At 35.6% G+C, this 21,567-nt stretch overlaps 2 protein-coding genes across 7 annotated transcripts in view; both read right to left on the reverse strand.

Moving 5' to 3' along the window:
- Positions 1-319: 319 nt before the first annotated feature.
- LOC132195206 (uncharacterized) lies at positions 320-2,974 on the reverse strand. 5 transcript variants are annotated; one of them, XR_009441619.1, is made up of 9 exons: positions 2,901-2,958; positions 2,694-2,787; positions 2,248-2,478; positions 2,056-2,192; positions 1,816-2,001; positions 1,629-1,764; positions 1,395-1,513; positions 1,048-1,334; positions 320-986 (listed from the first exon to the last, which is right to left on the reverse strand). XR_009441619.1 is itself a non-coding variant. In XM_059617041.1 (8 exons), the coding sequence occupies exons 2-8, from the start codon at positions 2,710-2,712 to the stop codon at positions 1,104-1,106; spliced, it is 1,059 nt and encodes a 352-aa protein (XP_059473024.1). In that variant the 5' UTR covers positions 2,713-2,787; positions 2,848-2,974; the 3' UTR covers positions 321-1,103. The 5 variants fall into 5 exon arrangements, 4 of the variants coding, with proteins under 4 accessions (XP_059473024.1, XP_059473023.1, XP_059473027.1 ...); XM_059617041.1 differs by having other exon boundaries at positions 321-1,334; positions 2,848-2,974; XM_059617040.1 differs by having other exon boundaries at positions 321-1,334.
- A 443-nt stretch (positions 2,975-3,417) lies between these two features.
- LOC132195151 (leucine zipper putative tumor suppressor 2) overlaps positions 3,418-21,567 on the reverse strand; it is a 70,875-nt gene continuing 52,725 nt past the window's right edge. Inside the window, exons 3-9 of one of the 2 annotated variants that reach the window (XM_059616951.1) lie at positions 19,819-20,034; positions 7,963-8,104; positions 7,302-7,505; positions 6,690-6,961; positions 6,197-6,391; positions 4,326-4,490; positions 3,418-4,212 (exon numbers count right to left, since the gene is read on the reverse strand). In XM_059616951.1, the coding sequence (XP_059472934.1) occupies positions 3,979-4,212; positions 4,326-4,490; positions 6,197-6,391; positions 6,690-6,961; positions 7,302-7,505; positions 7,963-8,104; positions 19,819-20,034 (1,428 nt within the window). In that variant the 3' untranslated portion in view covers positions 3,418-3,978. Of the gene's footprint in view, positions 4,213-4,325; positions 4,491-6,196; positions 6,392-6,689; positions 6,962-7,301; positions 7,506-7,962; positions 8,105-14,520; positions 14,693-19,818; positions 20,035-21,567 lie in introns of those variants that run through there. The other variant, XM_059616952.1, reaches the window with a different exon arrangement.

Genomic DNA, 21,567 nt, shown 5'->3' on the forward strand with positions numbered 1-21,567 from the left:
ATGGTAAATAAATAAGGGGGAGTGGCTTCGCAATCGGCGCCTGCTCTTTAAATCGCGCGCGCACGTGCTGCGGCGCCAACGCGGCGCTGCGCATTCAAAAGTTTTTCCGAGTTTTTCATCTCTTCAAAAATCAACGATTGTGACTGACAACAGCAATTTTACGATCAAGTTTAAAATAAGTGTTTAAGGAGACAATGACAAAGACCAAGAAAAAGGATAAGAAAAAAAATTGTTTGCGTTTGCATCGTCGTTTATCAATGAGGTCGCAATAATTTTGGAAATTATAACACTTTTCATTCTTTATCCTTTTTTTATTACTTAAATTCCAGAGATATTTTTTTGTATGAGAAGGTTTCTTGTTTTTCCTATAGTTTTTATTCTGTTTAATCATTACAAAATTTACAATGGAAATGAATCAATCGGGCTTTTTCCTCGTTGCAGAAATTTTTTTATTATTCAAAAAACAATTAGTGGCTTTAGCAGTTTCGGTCACGGTCTGCGACCCTATTTCATGAGCAAGAAAAATACAAAAAATCAGTTAAATTTAAAAACACTACATAGAAACATGAAAATTAAAAATAAAACTAACAAGTTTGTTGGTTTTTTTTTTAATTTTAATATTAAAATGTGATGTATTCAATTTTGCTAGTTTTTTTATTTTTCTTGCTCATGAAATAGGGTCACAGACCGTGACGGAAACTGGTAGAGCCACTTGTTTTTTGAATTAAAAAACAAATTTCTGCAATGAGGAAAAAGCCCGATTCATCCATTTCCACGATCATCTCTTTCTTCAAACAAAATTTACAATGGCACTTATTACAACAATGTACATAATTGGATTTTAGAGAAGATTTGTAAGACTTATTTATTATAAATAGTCAAGTTTTAAATTCTTCTTTTGAAAGTGACAATTTTAAGAGATTTTTATTCAGATTGTGGATTTGGTTAATGTCCGTGTTTCCCTGGCCAGAAAAAATGTCTTTACACTGGAAAATAATCCCAAATTACCAAATCATTTTTTAAAATTAAATGCTAAGACTGTCAGACTTAGATTTGAGATCACAGCAGGTTGCTGCTCATTGGAGTGTTAAAGTGGTTTTAAATTAATCGTCTTCATCATCGGAATCTTCGAAGTCGTTCACATCTTTGCCAGAGTGGAAGGCCTTGATGAGGTACTTCGGAGGTGGGAAATCCCACACGTCGTCCTCCACGGCCATTTTCCTCACAGTCTCCCAAGCATTCTTGGACTTGATTGTGACGTCGCAAGAAAATTTGATCTTGCTCCAGTCAATGCCATCATCTTGAGTATTCGCCAGACGAAATGGCTCCTTCGACTTTGAAAATATTTTTGGCCATTAATTTGATTTGCAGCACTAATGACTTAATTGATTTACCACAAACTTGAGCGATTCCAGCACAGGAGGATCTTCGGTCAGGAGTACATCAAAGTACTTGCTCTTGGCAGCGTGGTTGGTCATGTCCAGTCCACCCTTCGACAATTCTTCTACCTCGACTGCATATGATCAAAATCACTTTTAAAATTTCTCCAAGTCAAACATATTATTTAATTATTCGCTTTCATACATTTAAAAAAATAGCAATTCTGTGTTTAAAAAGCAGAAACTTACACTCCGGTTCCTCAATGTTCAAAGCCAAATGGTCAAAGTTTTCGTGCAATTCTAAGGCCTTAGTCAGCTGACTGATTTGCTTGCCCCTCAACTGGCGAATGGAGGCACTTCTGTATCCAACTGCGGAGGCAACAGCCTGAAAAATTATTATTGAGTGAATTACAATTTATCATTTTACAATTCTGACCTTCAAGACAGCTTCTTCCACCTTCTCTTTGTTGGTCATGATGAACATAAAAGGCTTATCTAACGGAATGGAAAAGAAGATGGGCACATGGTATTTTTCAAACACCGTAGGCTGCCTCTTTGTACACTTCTTTGGCAAGCGGACAGACAGCCAGAAGCGGTTCCTTGATCTGAGGGCGCGCACCATCTAAATAGAAAATTATTAATCAAGTTAAACTCATAATCCAACTAAGTCCAGAACCGCTTCGATGTTTCTGTTCATCAGCTTCCTTTCCACAATTTTGAAGAATACACCTGAACGAGGAACCGCCTCCATCCCTTTGCCATTAGCAAGGTCAAATGTGGTCCACTGATGGCGTTTTGAGTGCAAGCAAACATCTGGAAAAAATGTCAAATTAAAAATGAAAAAAGTAATAACAAATCAATCACAGACCTGTGATCCACGTTCTTTCAGCCAGGTCAGCCACTGCTTGGGGAGACCATCTAGCGAGCTTGCTGCACAGAAAATTAGCAGCTGCTTTGATGGTGACCCTTTCTTCATCTTCGGCAGCTGCCGACAAAAAGTCCTCCCACTTGAAGTCTTTAATGTAGCGCTCAAAGATGATCGTCTCCAACTCATTCACGCTGAACCTTTGAAAAATCACTCGCAGCCTCTTCAAGTATTCTGAAATAAATTTCAGATTCAGAGAAAATCAACATAAATTATATAAATATACAAGTAAATTAATTTAAGATAGAATATTATGAATGTGTTTATGGCCAATACGAACGTGTCAATTTGCAAAAAAGTCAGACAGTAGATTTTTAAATGGAAAGAGATTAATTTAATTGGATAAACCAGCAATTATGTGATTATTATGATATCAAATAGTATCAAACCTGTCTTTTCTCGTTCCATGTCGGCTTCCTTTCTTTTCCGACAACTTTTTGATGGTGAAAAACCCCTTCCGAGGTGGAAATGATTCGTGAGCTGCTATATAAGGGAAATGAAATAACTAAGTCATAAATTACAAGTCAAGAAAGTATGTTGTACATTTCACTTCTGGGCAAAATTAAAAGCGAAGAATTATCATTTAAAAACCCTACTTTTGAACTTTTGGCGTCTCCCAGCTGCTTTGCGTTTGTTTGCCTCCAAAAACATAGCAGTGCAGCCAACCTAAACAAAAAATAGGATAAAATACATAAAATATCTTAATTCTACCAACTTGACAAAAACTACAGACCTTATTAGCGCATAATATTATAATCAGTGCATAACTATTATTGATTATTATGGACCTTACAATTTATAATAAATATCCGATTATCTATAGAGCCTCATTCTGCCATTCTTAAAATATTAACAAACAAAACTTCCATAATTTTTTTAATTTTATTTTCTTTTATAAATTTTATTTTTATAATATAATATTATGTACTTCTCTTTTTCTATATTTAAGATTTCTGTTAAATGAAAGAGGAAGTAATCAAATACTTTTTTATTTATTTGGGCAACTCTTAGGAGTAATTTTTGGGTGATAAACTTTGGAGCGTTTTTTTTTCGATAGAGGATTTTATTTATCATAAAACAATTATTAGAAGGTTTTCATACATAATTTTGTTCAATATGTATATTTCATTCATTGCAATTGGTAATTTAAAAAATGTGAATAAATTAAGCAAAACAAAAGTAAAAATTTGTATTTGCGTAAATTTATTTAAGCCTAGCAAGAAGAAACCACGTCAAAATAAGTTTTTAGGTAAAATTTTTATGACTTTTTTTTGTTCTCAACAGTACATGATACACTTTTTTCTAAAGTTATAAAGGAATAAAGAATCAAATAAATTACAAAAGGGTGAACATAAATGATCGCAATTAAAAAGATTAAGAGATTAATTTTTGCAGTTCCTTGACAAAGCGTCTGCTACTTGGTAGCTACAAAGAATTAAAAGGAGTTGGCTGCGTTTGTGCTACATACTAATTGCAAGAACAAGCTCTTCTTCGTCAGTGGTGGATCAAATTATAAAAATATTTATACAATTAATAATTATATTCACAAAAGTTGTTTTTGTTAAGTCAGGATATAGAATTAATATTTTAAATGGATATTTACATTTTAAAAATAGGCACAAATATTAACAGCATCAGTAAAAGAATCAAGAAAAATACTGAAATTATTTTTCACTACAGCTCAATAGTGTGATTATCGAGGGCAGGTACGAGAGTAGTTGAATTGGTAGGGGTCAAAGTTTTTCTCGCAACAGGCTTCAAAAGCACAGCCTTTGGGTTCTCGTCGTCGAGCACCGAGTTGCTGATTGGGCTTTTGATGTTGAGACCTTCGAGCTGGTTTTCCAGGGTGCGAGTGCGGCGGTACATGTGAACATAGTTGAGCTGCAACCTTCGCTGGTAGTGGAGAACCTGAGCAAAGGGTAAGGCATTATAATTGGTGCCTTCTTTCATTTCCAAATCAATTTAAGACGCTTTTTTTGCCAAAAAAAAAATTAGGTGTTATGAAAAATTATATTATTTACCTGCTCTTTTTCCCTAAGCCATGTGAGGCGTTCTTCCTGAAAAGCGGCTCGTTCCTGAGCAAGACGTTGCTCGGCTTTTTTCTCACTGGCTTCCAGTTTGGCGTTTGTGTCTCTTAACTCGGCCCGGAGATTGATCAGATCATGACTTCTATTAGCTTGTTCACCCTAAAATTTAATACAAATTTCAATAATCTTTACATAAAAATATAGTCAAACGCCGTGAAGTACGTAAAAAAGGGCAGTGGTTCCATATTTGTATTAAATCAATCAATATTATTTCTGTTGTACATTTAAAAATGGTGTGGAATAATTATTTTAGTCCTCTCTTAATTTGTTTGTTTTGACTGTGGCTGTGTCATCGGAGAACTTCATTGTTTTTTTTATTATTATTCAATTAATTTTCGGCTTACAATTAAATTCATTTTTTAAGGGCTTTCTTTTTAATTATTCTTTTTTAATTTCTGGCAATTGTTTTAAGTTGAATTCTTACAAATAAATCTTGTATTTATTTTAAATTTAAAGTAGCTTTAAATTTACAAATAATTATTATAAATTCAATTGGAATTAGCTTGTACAATTCATGGGATTCCAATTCACTTCAAGGGAATTTATAAAGGCATTTTAGAATTCAACTGCAGATTCACAGAACTTTCTAGATGCATCTAGAAAGTTCTCAATGTAAATCAAATGGGTGGGTGGGTTTTGCACGACCCTCCCAGGGCTGCTACCCGCGCTATAAAAGGCGCTCCGTCCGCTGGCTCGATGCAGAAGGCTGACAGACCTCAGAGAAATCAGAGGTAAAGCTTCGACACTCGAGCCAGCTGACGGAGAGCATTAACCCTTTGCTCTCTGTTCGCAGGACACCTGGACACCCAGTGCAGTTTCGGACGCCCGTCCGATCCCTTCGCACCCGTCCGAGCTGTCCCACGGCGCCGACCGCTGTCCTGTCCCGGCGCTGTCTCGTCCGAGAACAGCCGGAAGGCCGACCGCGTCCCGAGCCCCTCGAGAGACACACCATCAGTGTCCCTCGTACTGTCCCGGATGCGGCTGAGCCGTCCGAAGCCATACGGAGCAGCTTTGCCAGGTAAGAGAGATTCCAATTAGTCTCTCCCTGAGGCCTTCTTTTGGCCGAAAGGTCAAACCACTACGTGGGACGGAAGTACAGCCGAGTGACCCATTGTTTTTGTCCCCAGCTCCTTCCTGTCCGAGGATTCGGGCGCCGACGTGGCACACCGCCAGCGAGCGTTCGGACGAAGGCGTACGAACGTCCGCCGCCAGAGACCAGCACGCCGTGGGCCCCGGCCGCGCCGAGAGCCGCCGCCGACCTGCAGGGAGCCGCCGGGTGTCCAGCAAGGACGTTTCCTGGGCAGCCAGCCGGCCTACCCAGGGAACACCGCTCCCATTTGTTTATTTTCCAAGAGACATTAAACTAACAATTTCGAGTCAGTGAAATTTACCATTCTGCCAGAATTGTTGTGTTAAATAAAGCCCGTTTGTAAGCTGACCCAATTTGTTTTAACAGAATACCCCAACCAATATAATTATTAAACAATTAGCAATAGTATTAATTTAAACAATAGATATTATTGAACAATTACCCATTAATAATATAAATAAAATAGAATTTATTAAACAATTAAATAATCAGTCAGTATAATAATATGCAAACCCCTTACTTGCAACTTATTTTTATTTTGGTTTGCAATAAACTAAATTTGTAATACCAAAAAATTTAAATTGAAGAAGCTTTTTGTTACTTCTGCAACCTGCACGTCTCTGAGTTTGTGCAGGTTGCATACTCAGAGTATAGCAGGCGCTCTTTTCCTTCATGATTAATTTTAAACACCTGCCGACTTATGTCGGTAACTGACCTGAGAGTCTTTGAGTTGGGCCTTGATGAGGGCCAGTTCGCCCGACTTGTGGCACAAACCCCATTCAGTGTCGTCAAGTCTGGTCCTGAGGACGGCAAGTTCTTGGCGCAGCTCGCTCACGAGTGAAGAATTGTTCTGATTTTCAACATTCGCCGCATTGAGGTCTTGTTTCAACCGCCGAATTTCTTGTTGTAACTTAATATGGACAAATTGAGTTTCATTTATGAATAAAAAATATAAATAATATATAAATATAAAAAAGTACACGTAAAAAGTATTTTTAAAATAAAATATATAATAAAAGTAATTAAAATACACAGACTTTCGCATACCAATTTCAGCAAGAAATGTTATAAATTCAAAATTTCCTTTTAGAAGAAAAATTTTATCAAACACTTTTTTAATTTAATTCCAAAAGTCTAAAATACTTTTGTGAAATTAGAATGTTTTTTTTTTTTTTTAATTACACTTTGCAAAGAAAAAAAAGAATTACCTGGTAGGTGTGCGAGGCGAGGGTCTGCTCAACCCTCAGGGACTTCTGCTGGCTCGCCCTGAGGCGCGTTTCGTACAGCGCCCGCAATTTCCTGAGCTCCCTTTCCCAGGCGCGTTCCTTCTCCTCGTAAACAGTGAAAATGGCCGCTTCGTTGCGCTCCAGGGTGTCCCTCAGCTGTCCGATTTCGGCGTCTCGCTCCCGCAACGCGAGCTCCAGTTCTCCAGTGTCCGAACCCTCCGGCGAGGGTGGTAAACTGCCCCTACTGCTGCTTCCTGAGAAAATCAGAGGCGAAAAAACTTAAGAACAATTTCTCTTGTATTCACAGAAACTATAAAAGCGTCGGTTTTTAGATGTCGATTCTAAAAGGAAAGATGAATTTACTGGGAGACCTGAATTATTTGGAAAAATAAGATGGAATTTAATACAATAATTTTTTTCTCCAAACTTTTCAGATCAAAACAGATAAAAATGTAAACAAACTAATTTCATATCAATCACCCCAATCAAGTTGACTAAAAATAAAATGAACATCTAAAATTTACATCGATCATATGGGGAACGGTTCACCCTAAGCTCCTCGTTAATTATAGGGGGATGAAAAAAATTAGTTACCGCTGTCATGGGGAATCGGTGGCGGCGGCACGGGTGGCAGAGAGGTGCAGGTATTTGACGAGGGGTCGCAAAGGTAGAGGCCGACGCGGCGTGACGGCGGACTCATGACGTCGAAACGACCTGAGCTGGCCGAAGTCAGTTTGCGGTCGAGCGAGTTGTAGTTGGTCACTGTGCTTCCGCTGTAGGGCCGTAGGTCATTGCTGCCTAGTGAGTCATATTAAAATGCGATTAGTTTCCAATTAAAGTGGTCAGTTGAAGGCACTTTGGACTGTTTGTAATGCAATAATGCATAAGTACATCAATTATTAATTATTACTTAAATTTTATCTGCAAAATGACTATTTTAAGTAATCGATAAAAACAAAATTTGCCTTATTATGAGTTGAAAAATCAATTAGGATTTAATTGATGTTGAAAGTTTATAAATTAAGTAATAAGTTATAAATTTAAAATTTAAAATTTTTAAATAATAAAATAATTAAAGTTAAAATTTAATACTTGTTAATTTGTAATAATTTAAAAAACTTTATAACTAACAATAAATAACTTACATACATAATCTTAAAAAAATAATTTTAGCATAAATTTTTTTTTACAAAATATTTTTTATTCTTTATTTGTTATATCTTTATAAAAATAATATTTAAATTACTGCACTTACTTCCATACAATGCAAGTCTGGATCCAGGTCTATGCACTAGACTTGGAGTGGAGCCATAGCGCTCACCTATCCTGCCGCCGAGCAACCTGGCGCCAGGGCTGGGGGTTGGTCTGCAGGCCACCGGTCTGATGATCACTTTTCCCTGAAACAAACACACGTGCACGAAACATCAGTTATTGAAAATCTCATCTTTTGACGGGCACAAGAAGAAAAACTTGCACGGATAAAAGTCATGACAGCCCGAGGGAGTAAAAAAAAAAACAAACGAGGAAGAAAAAGTCGAGACGAAATGGAGAGTTGCGATGTGTGCCGAATCACTAATTCGCATCGGCAGGAATTAAAAAATGACGCGCGTGTATTTATTTGTTTCGCCGTGCACGCCGAGTTTAATAAATATTTCAGCCATGTATTCTGCACGCTTCTCGACCGGCAGTCAATGAAAGCCCGGCTCGTTTTGGCAAAGGACGCGTTCGGCCGCTTTTTCTCTCCGTTTATTAAAAAGCCGCACCGCGAAAGGCGGAATTTCATTTCAAGCATGCGAACAATCAGAAATAATCCTACTGGTTTCACAGCAGGAAAACGGAAAATTAGATCAAAGACATGTTTGTTGGGTTTCCAAGAAATGGGCGAAAGAGGCAAAAAGTAAGAGTATATTATATTAATTTTCTGTGAAATGATAAAAATGAAATATTTTTGTAAAAATATCACAACCAGATGGTTGCATCAATTAGAAATATAAAAAACCTTAGTTGCAAAGGTCATTCAACTTTCTAATTTTATTTTAACTAATTAATGTATTTAATAAATTTTATATCGATCTTTTTTCCAATCATGAATTTTAATTATAATCAGATTAGACTATCTCTAGTTTGCAACCCAACAATAATTTCCGTCACTTTATATAAAATTCAGTTTTCTATCTGATTAAACGTTGATTGAATTGTTCGGAATTGTTATAAAGTTATTTTAAGTTATACTGTTTTTTTCTCTTTTAAATTTCATTTATGAACAATTCTCCTAATTCTGATTGAGCATTTAGTTGAATAATTGTATTTGCTCGAACTAGTATGGAATTTTAATTTTAGCATTTTATATGAAAAACAAGCTTTTTCCTCCTTGAATTTTATTTTTCTTCATCACTGCTAAATACGTCTCCTCAAGTGCCGAATTCTTAACTCAAACTAGCTTTTTTATTTAACTCTTGAAATTTATAAAATAAAAATTTAAATGTTAATTAAAACCCAGGTGTATTGATTGAAAGGCAATAATTCACAAGTGGCTGAAATTTGCAAAACTTATTTGATTTACATAAACGAGAATTAAAACGAGTTAAATTTTGGAATAATTTTAAGTTCGATTGGAGAAATTTTTCCACTTGACGCATCATCTAGGTAAAAAGCGCGGCAAACGCGATTTTCACGTTGGTGTGCCGAATTTGCCGATGGACCGGCCGGTGGACACTTTTTGCGGCTCATAAGGCTCGTTTCGCCCAGGAACATGTCACTCAAGGACACCGTGTCGTGTTTTGTATTTTTTTTCCTCTCTCCCTCTCAGGCCGCTCTCATCAATGAAATCGGCGGCGACGGTTGGATGGACGGAGAGCGAAAAAACGGCCGCTTAGTTAATCTTTCACTCCCTTATCATTACACGACGTGCGGGAAATTTTAATGATCAGAAACAACGTGCCATTTGACTCTCTCGGCACAAAGTCTCTCTCATTTACGGGCTTGTTAATGAATGCCCAGTCGCCGACAGTTCCGCGTGTTTTCGTGAGAGAAACAGCAACACGAGTTTTTTTTCTTTTTATTTATACCGACTGAAGCGGCGGCGCACAATTATAATTATGCTGCAGATTAACATAATCGCGCGATGCCTTTAATTAAAAAAAAAAAAAGCGAACGAGCCTGCGAAAGTGGATTTTTACGGACACATCCTCCTCTGGGTTTTGCAATTAGTTTACAGTTAGGTGCTTTTTGTGATTTAATGGGGAGAGGACTTGAATGGAATCATTCAAATTTATAAATTATAAACACAGTAAATGGAATTAATCAACGGCGTTTTTAATTTTCAAAACAAATATTGAAAGTTGCTTTCAAAAATAATAATAAAAATTAGCAAATGAATTCATTGCTTCTCAAGTTGAAAGTTTAGATTTTTAGCAAAATAATATAATAAGAGTGGTGATAATTGAGTATATTTATGTTTAAAATACTGGCCCAAAAATGTTTCGTTAAATTAATTAATTACATAATTAATTAATTATTATGGTCATTCATTTCCATTGAATTTTAGACACGCTGAATAATATCACCTCCACAATATTTGGCATATTATAATTTCATTTTGCACAAATTTACTAATTATCGACCATTATGATGCAAAATATATGACAATTATTTGATTTATCACTCAGAACCAATTTATTTATTTATTTGAAACTAATTTTAATGCAAAAAGTTAATTGCGATTTTAATTTATATCTCGAAATTTTCGCTGAAATAGATGCAAAGTAGGGCAAGTTGCAAGAGTCAAAGGAAGGACACGCATTGAGCGTCGGTCGACCAACCGACTCCTCACCACACACACACCTGTATGGACCAGTCAGTGGGAGGCTGCGCATGAATACACTTTTATAAAAAGAAAGAGAGACACAAACATATTTACAAGCTCGAGAGTACTAACGGCGAATCTTCGTCGCTTTGGGGATAGGAAGGAGAATATAAGAGACCTACTAACTCCTTGATCGTATTCATCATTCATTAAGAAAATAATAACACCGATGCACGTGCTGCTGACAATTCAACGGTTACACGTGAAATTTATTTAATTTGTTTAATGGAGCTTAAAGATGTACGGCTATGGTCATTAATTTATTTCAATAAACACACAGACACAGGTATGAGCACACGCGAGCGAGCTGCCGAGAGAGAAAAGTTAGGTCTCAAGTTGCCGGGTTTTTTTTTTCTTAGGTCGACGGCAGCGGGGGCAATGAGGGCGTTTGCTCTCGGCAATGAAAAGAAGCAGAAATCCTGTTCCGAAAGAGAATAGAAAAAGTGTACAAAATGACCTTGTGTGCGTGTATAAGAAATGATATTTGGCGTGGATTCGCCCGTGACCTTGCCGGACTTTTTGCACGGTAATTTATTTGCAGTTTGGTCTCCTACACCAGGCTGCTTTTTATGCAAATCCGGCGGCTCATATGGGACTCTCCGCGCCGGCGAATGGCCCGCAGACGTTTTCGGACCAACGGTTATTCACTTGACTATCGACCTTTCTTTCTTTCTTGTTTCTTTTCATTCTTGCTTTCAGCCAGCCGGCTGGTGCGCCAAGTGGGCCGAATTCAACCTGCTATACGAGGGAAACCACAGTTCAGAAGAGAGACCCACCTGGATTAAGGACAAAAATTAGCGATTTTCTGTTTTGTTGCTTAATTAATACAAAACTAAATATTCAGTTTGCTCAATTCAATGAAGAATGAAAAAAAAAATGTTTTGGGAAAGAGCGAGGAAGAGAATCATAAACACCAACTAAAATTTACTTGAATGAATTTATGTAAAAAAATGTTTTTGTTTGATAATTTTGTTAAGTGATCCTAAATATAAGACTCTGATTAGAATAAAAAACGTCACAATGCAATGTTAAAATATCTCTAAATAAAATGTGCAATAATTATTAATTATTAAAATGAAAATTATTGCATTATTATTCATTATTATCTATTAAAGTGAAATCATTTTCATGATTTGGCCGTTTATCTGGAATCTTTATTATGGATAATTGCAGTATTTTATTTTATTGCAATGACCAAATTCAGTTACGTTATAAATTTAAATCACATAAGCTGAGCAAGTAAACTTTCATAAAATTATGATGAAAAAGTAAGGTTGTGCTGACATTTTATGGAAAATTAATTGCAAATTGAAGCAATTTTATCACTAATCTTTGCTTTCGAAAGTGAATTTTTTTTGCACTCTGCTCAAATAAAGTAGCCGTACAAATATCCAAAGCACTCTGCATGCTAAATCTCTCATTATGGCGCATCTGAAACTTCCTATTTAGTGGCTGTTCGGGAATAATTTATGGCAAAGTGTGCTCCGTGGAATTAATTACAAGCGAACACGTCACACATTGTATGTTATTTGCTGGCGGACGCATGTTTGCGTGCAGCATAATGTGGCTTTTCACGTGAGCGAACGAACAATCTGCGATTCGGCTCACAGTCCTTTGTTAATGCAGGTTACGAGGCCAGGTCGCAGGTCAAATTGGGAAGCTCATCTTTATTATACTGCTGAGGGCACTGCGCTCGCTGAACTCTTCCTGTGCCACCTTTCTTTCTCTGCAGCTTATTTTCTCCATTTATAGAAAGCGAGCGCTCCTTTTTGGCCGCGAATCAAAAATTACATACATCGTCACACCTGACGGCTTTGATTGTTTCACTTCCTCAATTTTTTTTAAATATCAAAAGCTCATCGCTATACAGTAATGAAAAAATAGTTCAAGAGAAATGGAGAATACTTTTACATTCAAAATTATAATTTAATTCAAATTGAGAAAAATTCTTGCTAGTGGTGGTGCCGTTTTGTTTTCAAAAAATTGAATGCAACAATTTGACACATTGCATTTATAATAATTTTTTTCAAATATATTTTTTGCAATAATTTTCAATGCTACCATTTTAAGTATTATGATGTAATATAAACGATTTGCAAAACCTCAATTTTTATCATTTTGATTTGTCATAATTGTTGGTCTAGAAGACTAACAACACCTACTTCCTTAAAATCATTGCGAATCTCCAGTCAGAGGAATTTTCTTGCCAATCTGCTTTTAAAAGTTTTCGGTTCCTCAATTTAAAATTGCGTGAGGAGCTTCGACTGTACAATATATACAATATATTTCCCGTTTATGGTAACATTTTGAGAAAAAAAATTATTCTTACTTATTTTTTTTGAAGGGTAGAATTGAAAATTTAATTTGAAATGATTTTAGAGCTGATTGCAAAAAATATATTATTCACTTTCATATTTTGTTGAATTTGTTGTGAGGGAATAAAGAATTGAAATTTCATTCAATTTTATTTGCATCAAAATATACATTAGAAAAGTTACATTTTTGTCTAATAGCAAGGCCAACTGCTATTTTTTTTTACGAATAATTTATTTTCTCAATTTCGTTTAGACATTCTCAATCTTAGGGCGTTGACTGGATCTCCTTAAAATTATTGTCCGCTTCAGCAGCAGCTGATTGTGATTCGTGTGTCCCTGGTCGTGTTTTGCTCAGCCATGTGCGCATTCGTCGCGCGGTGCATATTAATTCAAAACGAGTGCAGCCCGACAAATCGTACACAAAGAAAGATGCGTGTGCGGATTTCTCTCTCAAGAGAGATAAAAATTCCTCTTTTCAGTCCGTGTCTAATCGGGCAGGCGCTCTCTCGTTTATGATTTATGGACGCGCGATTATTTATAATCGGCAATAATGACACGTTACATTATACCGGGGCGCGCGCAATTAACGCAAATACAGCAATTCAGCGGCTCGACATGCGTCGATTGTGATAATTGCGCCCAAGTGCGTAGCCGCGAAATCGATTTTCACAATAAATGATCCACGAGTGCGTACATTGATAATTTTCTTTCCATTTAAATTCACTTTATCCAGGCATTTGTGCAATCAAAGAAGGTTTGATTAATGAGGGACGTTCGTCGAAGAGTCGCGTTTGTTATGCAAATTGTCGGTGATTTACGGCCAAAGAGCCGCCTATGGATTAATTGAAGGTAAAACAAGCTGTATTCTAATAATGCAATAATTGTGAGTATTTTTTAAAATTAAAACTCATAAAAAATGCAAGACCCAAGGTATTTTAAATGTTTGACTTTTTACTGAATCTTAAAAAAATTAGGGCTATAGAATGAAAATTGAATGCATAATTGAACTGATGAAAAGAACTAAAAAAGGCTGAAGAGCCAAGGCTAAAAGAAAAAAACCGAAAATTAAGTCTGATGATAAAAATAACAAGACAGTTTTTTTTTTGCCACGATAAGAGTAAAAAATTAAAAGTGGAATTTGTAAGTTTCAGTCTGTCTATATAAATTTACAAACTTTTTTTAAGGTGGTGAAAATTTAATATTGTTTAAATTTTGTAATTTCTCTATTTTCATTGTTTAATTAACTCTTGTAATCTTCTTTTAATCAGAGACAGTTTGTAATCTTTATGGTCAGTGATTGCCTCTGTCAATAAATATTATTTGCAACAAAATAAGTAAACAATAAAAAAGGAAATAATTAAAATGAATTATTTCAATATCTTCTGAAATTTTGTAACTTGTGGTAATTTCTTGGATTTCATGTACAGCATAGTAAACGTGTCTGGAGCTCAATTAAATATGCAAATGTGTGCGCCAAACGGTCCAAATCTGAATACGGAAGTCGCGCGGACACCTTCTGCTTTGTGCCCTACTTTCCGAGACGAGTCTGCGGCTAAGCCACAATAACAAAATCCAAACCTTCGGGAAACCGCGAAAGATCAAGCAAATATATGCAAAAGTGCGCGGTGCTCACCGGGTCCAGTTCGTGTCTGAGCGCCTCCTCGATGGTCGACACGATATTTTCCGGCATGCTGACTAGATCTAGGGAGCGAAGGATTCGGTCGATCGCCTGCCCAAGAAGCGGAGAGCAAAGAAAATTGGTCCTGTCGGTGCGGAGGCTGGCCAGCGTTTGAGAGGAAGAAGAAGAAGAAGTGTTACTACTCTCGGAGATGAGAGAGGAGAGTTCTACTTCTTTGCGGCAGCAAGTGCCAAGAAGGAATGGGTTTTAACCAATCTAACAAGTGTATCTGCCGAGCCAGGCAGCGAGCGAGCGAGCAGAGCCAGCTTTCATCTCTGTGCTGGGAGATCCGAGTTACCGCTATTCACCCTCCAGCGTACTGGCACTATGTCAAAATAAATTATTCGACACAGTACGCACACAAAAAATGTATTATAAATAATACGCGCTCGCATAACGAGATTGCATGCGTGCATTGTTAACTTCGTTATTTTTAAGATATTTTATATGTGGTATAATTTGTATTTTTATTTAATCAGGGAGAAAGAAGAAAATCTAAATTTTTATGGTTCAATATTAAGTCATTTTGAAACTAAGTGTTACATTTAGCATTGTGATATAATTATATTTAAAGTAATATGAATTAAAATTACGAAACAGTATATAATCAATTCTGAATTTGTTGTGAGTTTACTAATAATAATGTACAGTCAATTGTTTCAAGAAGTGTAAATCCTATAATTTATAATTTTGTTTGTTGTTTACAAAATCTTTCATTTAATAACTATAGCAGTTGCATTTAATTTATAATAATATATTTTTTTTAATAAACAGAAATAAAATGTTATAAAAGTATAATTATAATGCTGAAAAGGCAAAAATTGCTAAAAGTTTAATTGAAAATAAAAATTAATAATAAAATAAAATTGAATAATTTTACAGCGATATTTGTAAATTTAAACTAATTTGGCTTGAATTTTACCAATTGATTGTAAGTGAGAGTAATTCTTTCCTAAACAGTAGTTGATAATTATTAAATATTATCATTTAATGAGTTATTTCACAATAGATTTTGCCAAAATATTAAGTTTTAATTTCACAAAAAGAATATAAAACAATAATTATGTCTGCACAGGTGTAACTTGGAGCCATATTTTTATTTATTTGATAATTTCTTAGTGGAAATGAAGAGATCAGGCTTTTCCTCGTTGCAGAAAAATTGTTTTTATTCAAAAAACACAAATGGCTCTACCAGTTTCGGCCACGGTCTGCGACCCTATTTCATGAGCAAACGCGCTGCTTGCTGCCTAATGCAAGAATTTTACTGCAACGACGAAAAGCCCGATCTCGTCATTTCCATGATTATCTCCTCGAGTGTCAATTTCTTCAAACGAATGATTTTTTAATGTATGAATAATATATTTGGGCAGTAATTGTCTGAATATACCTTTTGACAAATAAATTTTAATTTGATAAATAGTATGAAGACATGTCATATATAGAATTAGAAGAAATTTCTGTTATATTATCAAACTGCAGACAAAAACGCATTGAATTTTAATCAATCATTTGCCAAGTTGAATTCTTTTCCACGATATGAATTAAGTAATCTCGTATTTAAATCATCCTGATCACGCCTGGCATCCCTCGGAGCAGCACGTGCGCCTGCGATTTGCAACGAAACAGCGCAGCAGGTGCATCGTGAGCACCGGCGCCGCTCTTTATTCTTTATTACCGTCAATTGTGTCTCGATTTAACAATAAGTGGAGCAGCAGCACCAACCTTGAGGCTCACAATTAGTTGAAAGCCGTGGAAAAATCAGGCATTTCCGACCAGCGTCCCAAAGTAGGTTAAGTCAAGTCCGACTTATTTTTCCACTCACGGAATGTAATCGGAGCCGAGGTTGCGAATTTTGCAAATAAGCGCGAGTACCACCAGCGAAGAGGCACGATCGAGCTCAATAAAAATTGCCCGCGCGTGTAATCTGACCGGCAATCACACGCAAAAAGAACAAATACACGCGCGCGGTTTTATTTTGCCCAGTAAAGTGTTAATTTTATTACGAAAAAGCTGTGACTTTTTTATGCTCGCGAGCCGTGGAGGCACGAACATCAAACGTCCTCTGTATTATTTATCGCTATAAATTAAATTAAAACAATAAAAAACGCGCCCGTCGGGCCTAAAGACACATCTACACGCATGAGACGCGTTTATGTCGTTAACCGATATTACGGAGGAGCTTTTTCATTCTCGCGCCACGCGGGATGCGACTGAACCGACCGGTGCTCGGGGCGATTTCGCTGCTTCTCTTTTCATCGATTTACTGCCCGGCTGCCGTGGAGCTTGTTTTTCGACGGAATTAGCCATGAAATGTTGATGCGGAAAACTATATTTAAAATATATCGGCGCGACAAAGTCCTGGGAAAGCATCGATGCCGCGGAGACTTCAACGCACGCAATTATAAACGCAGTCAGATTTTTCTGCTTCGGCGATCGTAAAATTGTTCTCTGCGAATATAAATGCTTCAAATTAGTGGGTTTTTGGAGACATGAGAATCCACATTATCATTAGTGTAAATTATTCTATGATGTGAATCAAAATAAATATAAAAGACACGTTCAAACCCGGGTTTGTGAAGCACGATTTTCACCATTGCATTTGTAAGAACAAGTCTTTCATCACTGCGAGAGCAAATTGTGTGAAAACTTTTTGATGGAAATGAGATTTCCTAGTATCACCTCCTTAATTGTTCAAAAAGAGTCAATTATCTGACCGAATCTGCTAAACTGGATAAAAACAAAACCGGACCAAACTCAAATTATTAATATATTTGAATTTAAGTACAATATAAATTTCAACCAGCAGTACATGACGTTTTAAAGACAAAATAATAAAATTATAATAAACAAGCCTTCTACTACAAAAATAAACAAGCCATTGTAAAAATTATCTTTTTATTATTATTAATATCCTTTCTCATCCTTTCGGTGAAAAATTCCTCAACAGTGTTTGTTCTTTTCATGTTTTGCATCGTGAATAAATATTGTTATTTTGATTTTTTGTGTAGTTATTTTACTGTGTGTTCATGGCTATGCATCAAATGGAGAGAAAATATAAATGATTAATAATTATTAGCGATTGAATTTTGACAAAGATAGAATACAAAAAGATTAATTGATAAATTGCAATTCCCAATAAGACGCATCAACAACGAATATATCATTAAATTTTAAATTTAATGTTTAACCTCAATTTTTATACTAAAAATTTAACAATATTTGATGAATCTTGTTAAATAATAAAAAGTATAATTATTTTTTACAACAAAAAATTTTTATTAATTATAATAAAATATTGTTAAATGAAATAAAGTAAAAATAAAAATTATAAAACTATTATAATTAATTATAATTATATTCTTTTCATTATATTGTTTTCAAAATTTTATTAATATAATTTTAATACAATATATAAATTAACAAACTTTGCAACAAAATCAAATTTTTTGTCAGAAAGGAGTTAGACACACTAACTTTCTGATAGAAATATGCATAAAACAAAATCGTCTTGTAGTTGATGTCCCTAAATTATTAAATTAGTACTGTGACTAATTGCCTTGAAGTGGAATTACGTTCCGAGACGACGAGATAAAACATAAACGGACAGATTGGTGTGGTTTTAAAGAATTTAAAGTTTTCGCCCTCAATTAAAATTATTTATTATCACAACAGGAATTTTCTAACTTTTTTTACACCAGCTTTGTCTCAAATATCTCGTCGTCTTGAAACGTAATTCCACGTCAGGGCGATTTGTCTCAGTGCTAATTTAATTATTTCCCGTTACGAGTGATTTCTTTGGGTTTTAAATTGTCAGTCCCTAAATTAATTGAAAAGATCATTTAAGGGCGATTTTTAAAGTAAATATAGGTAAAAAAAAAAATGAACCTTGAATATTTTTTCAAACAATAAAATTCCTGTAAAATTACAGATATCACGATGAAATGACCAATGTAAGTAAAAAAAAATAGTTTTTGAACCGATTGTTGAATTTTGAATCCCTGCAAAAGTGGATAATATATTTTTACTTTTAAATGAAATTAATAAACATAATGATCCATTCCTGATCCACGCTAGTATCATATCTATTGAAAACTACATTTAGGAATTGAAAGTCAATAAATCCATGCAAAATTATAAATATTAATTAAAAGAAAATATTGAAACCGTCAGAATAGACCAAAAAAAAAAAATCAAAACTCGTAATTGATCTTGTTTCTGGGCAAATGTTTTAATAATGAATGATGGTGCTTAGCAAAGGAACTTCCGTCGTGGCCGAGAAGCACGATGAGGCCTGTGCAGCTTTTATGTAACGCGCAAAGCAAAGAGGATGAAAGAGAGCAGCATGCCGACCTTGTCTCGGTTCTCACGGCTCGTTCGGTGTCGGTTGGTCGGTCGGTCGGTCGCGGGCGCACCGCCGCCGTGCCGAGCGAGCCACAATCGAATTTGCATATTATTCCTGGGATGCACGCACAGTCTTTGCCGCGTTTAGCCTACAGCCGCCGGCTGCACGCCGAGCTAATTAAAAACGGCTGCACTCTCTATAATGACTGCGATTATTCAATTTTGCAGCTTTTTATGGACTCGCGTAGTTTTTTTTCGCCTCAAATGGATTGGTCCGTGTTTTTGGCGGGATGAGCGCGTAATTTGGGCGTTTTTATTGCTCTTTGTGCGCACTAATAGGTCATTATCATTAGGACTGCTTTTTATTTATAGCTTCATTTGAAAGGTACGGAGGACAGGACGTTGCTCATTCTTGAGAGTTGAGCATTGTTTTGTTATTAAATTATGCTCATTTTCCTTAAAAGGAGGCCGTGTGGGTGCTTCTTGATGTGCTAAATAAATCTTTTAATTTATTATCTTAAAAATTTACTGTGCTAAATGATTTCAAAGCAGTCAATGCGTGAGAAAAAGTATACTTTTTGTTGAATAAAGCCAGCTCAACTCATTACATCAGAATAGAAAAATCTAATAATAAGAAAAAAATTGCTTTGAAAATACTTTTCCATTTCCCAGGCAATCAAACTGTTAAAAGCGGTTCGAAAATAATTATTTCCGATGCTTTAATTTATGCAATTAAGTCACTAAACTTCCTCGCGTATTGCTGAAATCAAATTTGGCGAAAGCACTTAAAAATCTGCAAATCGTGACCATTGCTGATGATCTTGTGCACAAAATTGAATTCCCCGAACATAAAATAGTACCGACCTTGAAAATTTTCGCACATCACCAACTTAATTAAATTTGATCACTTACCTTGGCGAGATTGGCAGAGATGTTCGGGGGTGGGTTGGCCGGCAAGGGTGGGGCGCTGGCGGAGACCTGGAGGCCCTGGGGCGCGGGGCTGGGGCTCTCGGAAGCCGCCGGGCTGCAGTCGGAGGAAGTGTCTTCCTCCTCAGGGTACAGGGTACTGCCGAGGCCGCTGTCTTGCTGCCGCGGCGGGTTGTGGGAACTCGCGCACCGGCCGCCGTTCTGTGGAAACCAACAAAAGCTCATTAGTGAATTTAAATCGCAGCCGTTCATTATATGTGCGCGGGAGGAGTCGCGACTCGCAAGGCCAAGTGTGCATTTACGAAATGAAATTTATTATATTTTAAATTCTTGTGGATTTCCTAGGATATATAGGGGGCGTTTCTCTCGCCCGAATTTCCGCCTCGAGCTATATAAATGTCGGTTTGAGTAAATTACTCGAATTTTGTGTATTAGACTAGAATTTGTGGGAAAACTGGTTTGCTTAGCACTTTATTTCTAATAAACATGCAAGTATAGCCGAGTTGTGTTTATTGCATGTATTTCAGGATCGGAATTTTAACACTAATGGAGCCCTGATAGGAAATAAAGGCACGCTACTCAAATTCGGTGCGCGCAATTAGCCGCAGCAGAGTGGCCTCGTTTGTGGCCGGTCACTGACCACTTGACCAGACGGTCGCTCGCTTTGGCATTAGAGACGATTTGCATAAAAGAAATAATATAATAGCAAAGTTTCCTCGTCCATAAATGGATTAATGAGCGGTCTGCAGATCAGCCGCAATAATTAGCCGCGTCCGACTTCAAACGGCGAGTTAATTTGTGAAACGTGCCAACAATCAAAATGCATATAAGCAAAATATGAATGAAACGCGGGCTAGAAATTTGGATTACGTGACAAAAATCAAGTCTACCATGGGTGTATTTTGGGTACAAGAACAACAGAAAAAGGCAACGTGAAATTTTTTTGAAACACTTTGTATACTCTACAATTTAAATTAATATTAATAATACAAAATCTGTCTTTAGACACAATGAAAAAGTATTTATATTTTTTTTAAATTTACAGTTAATTTCTTAATTGCTCTAAATTTAAATTCCATGTGTGTAATATCAACAGGATTAACACAAAATAATTTACATAAAATTGACCGAAGATCAAAAGGATTTTATTGGTTTACATGTGGCCTGGCGCAGATAATTATTGAAATTTTGGAAATACGCACTATAAGAGGAAAATTAAGTAAATTATGTTATTGCAACAATTAAAAAAATTGAAAGTTTCTCATCTCAAAATTAAAAAATTGTACTAATACCAATTTTTTTAATAAATAATAAAATATTTGATAAATTATAATGACACATAATTTATCAAATTAGTTTGCAAGCAATGGAAATAAATTTAAGTTTAAAAATATGTAATATTACTAAATAACTTTACTTCCATCTTTTTTTTATATACATAATATAAAACAAACGGAGTTAAATTAAATAAAATAAAGTTTGAAAATATTAAAAATTTTAATTATTAATTAGGTAAATATTAGTATAAATGTTATTTAACTAAGATTGTCATTTAAACTAGGTTTCTTAAAATTTTAATTTTTTTTAGTAAAATTTAAATTTTTGGTATTAAATTAGTCAATAATAAATTTTATCTGATATCCAAACAGAAACGCACTCTATAGTTTACTTCGAATTGCTAAACTTGATATGCAATTAAAGCAAAAAACGTACAAGCGACACATAATCAGAGGG

This window comes from Neocloeon triangulifer, unplaced genomic scaffold (assembly GCF_031216515.1).
Source record: "Neocloeon triangulifer isolate White Clay Creek 2 clone unplaced genomic scaffold, ASM3121651v1 ptg000009l, whole genome shotgun sequence".
Classification (NCBI taxonomy): Eukaryota; Metazoa; Arthropoda; class Insecta; order Ephemeroptera; family Baetidae; genus Neocloeon; species Neocloeon triangulifer.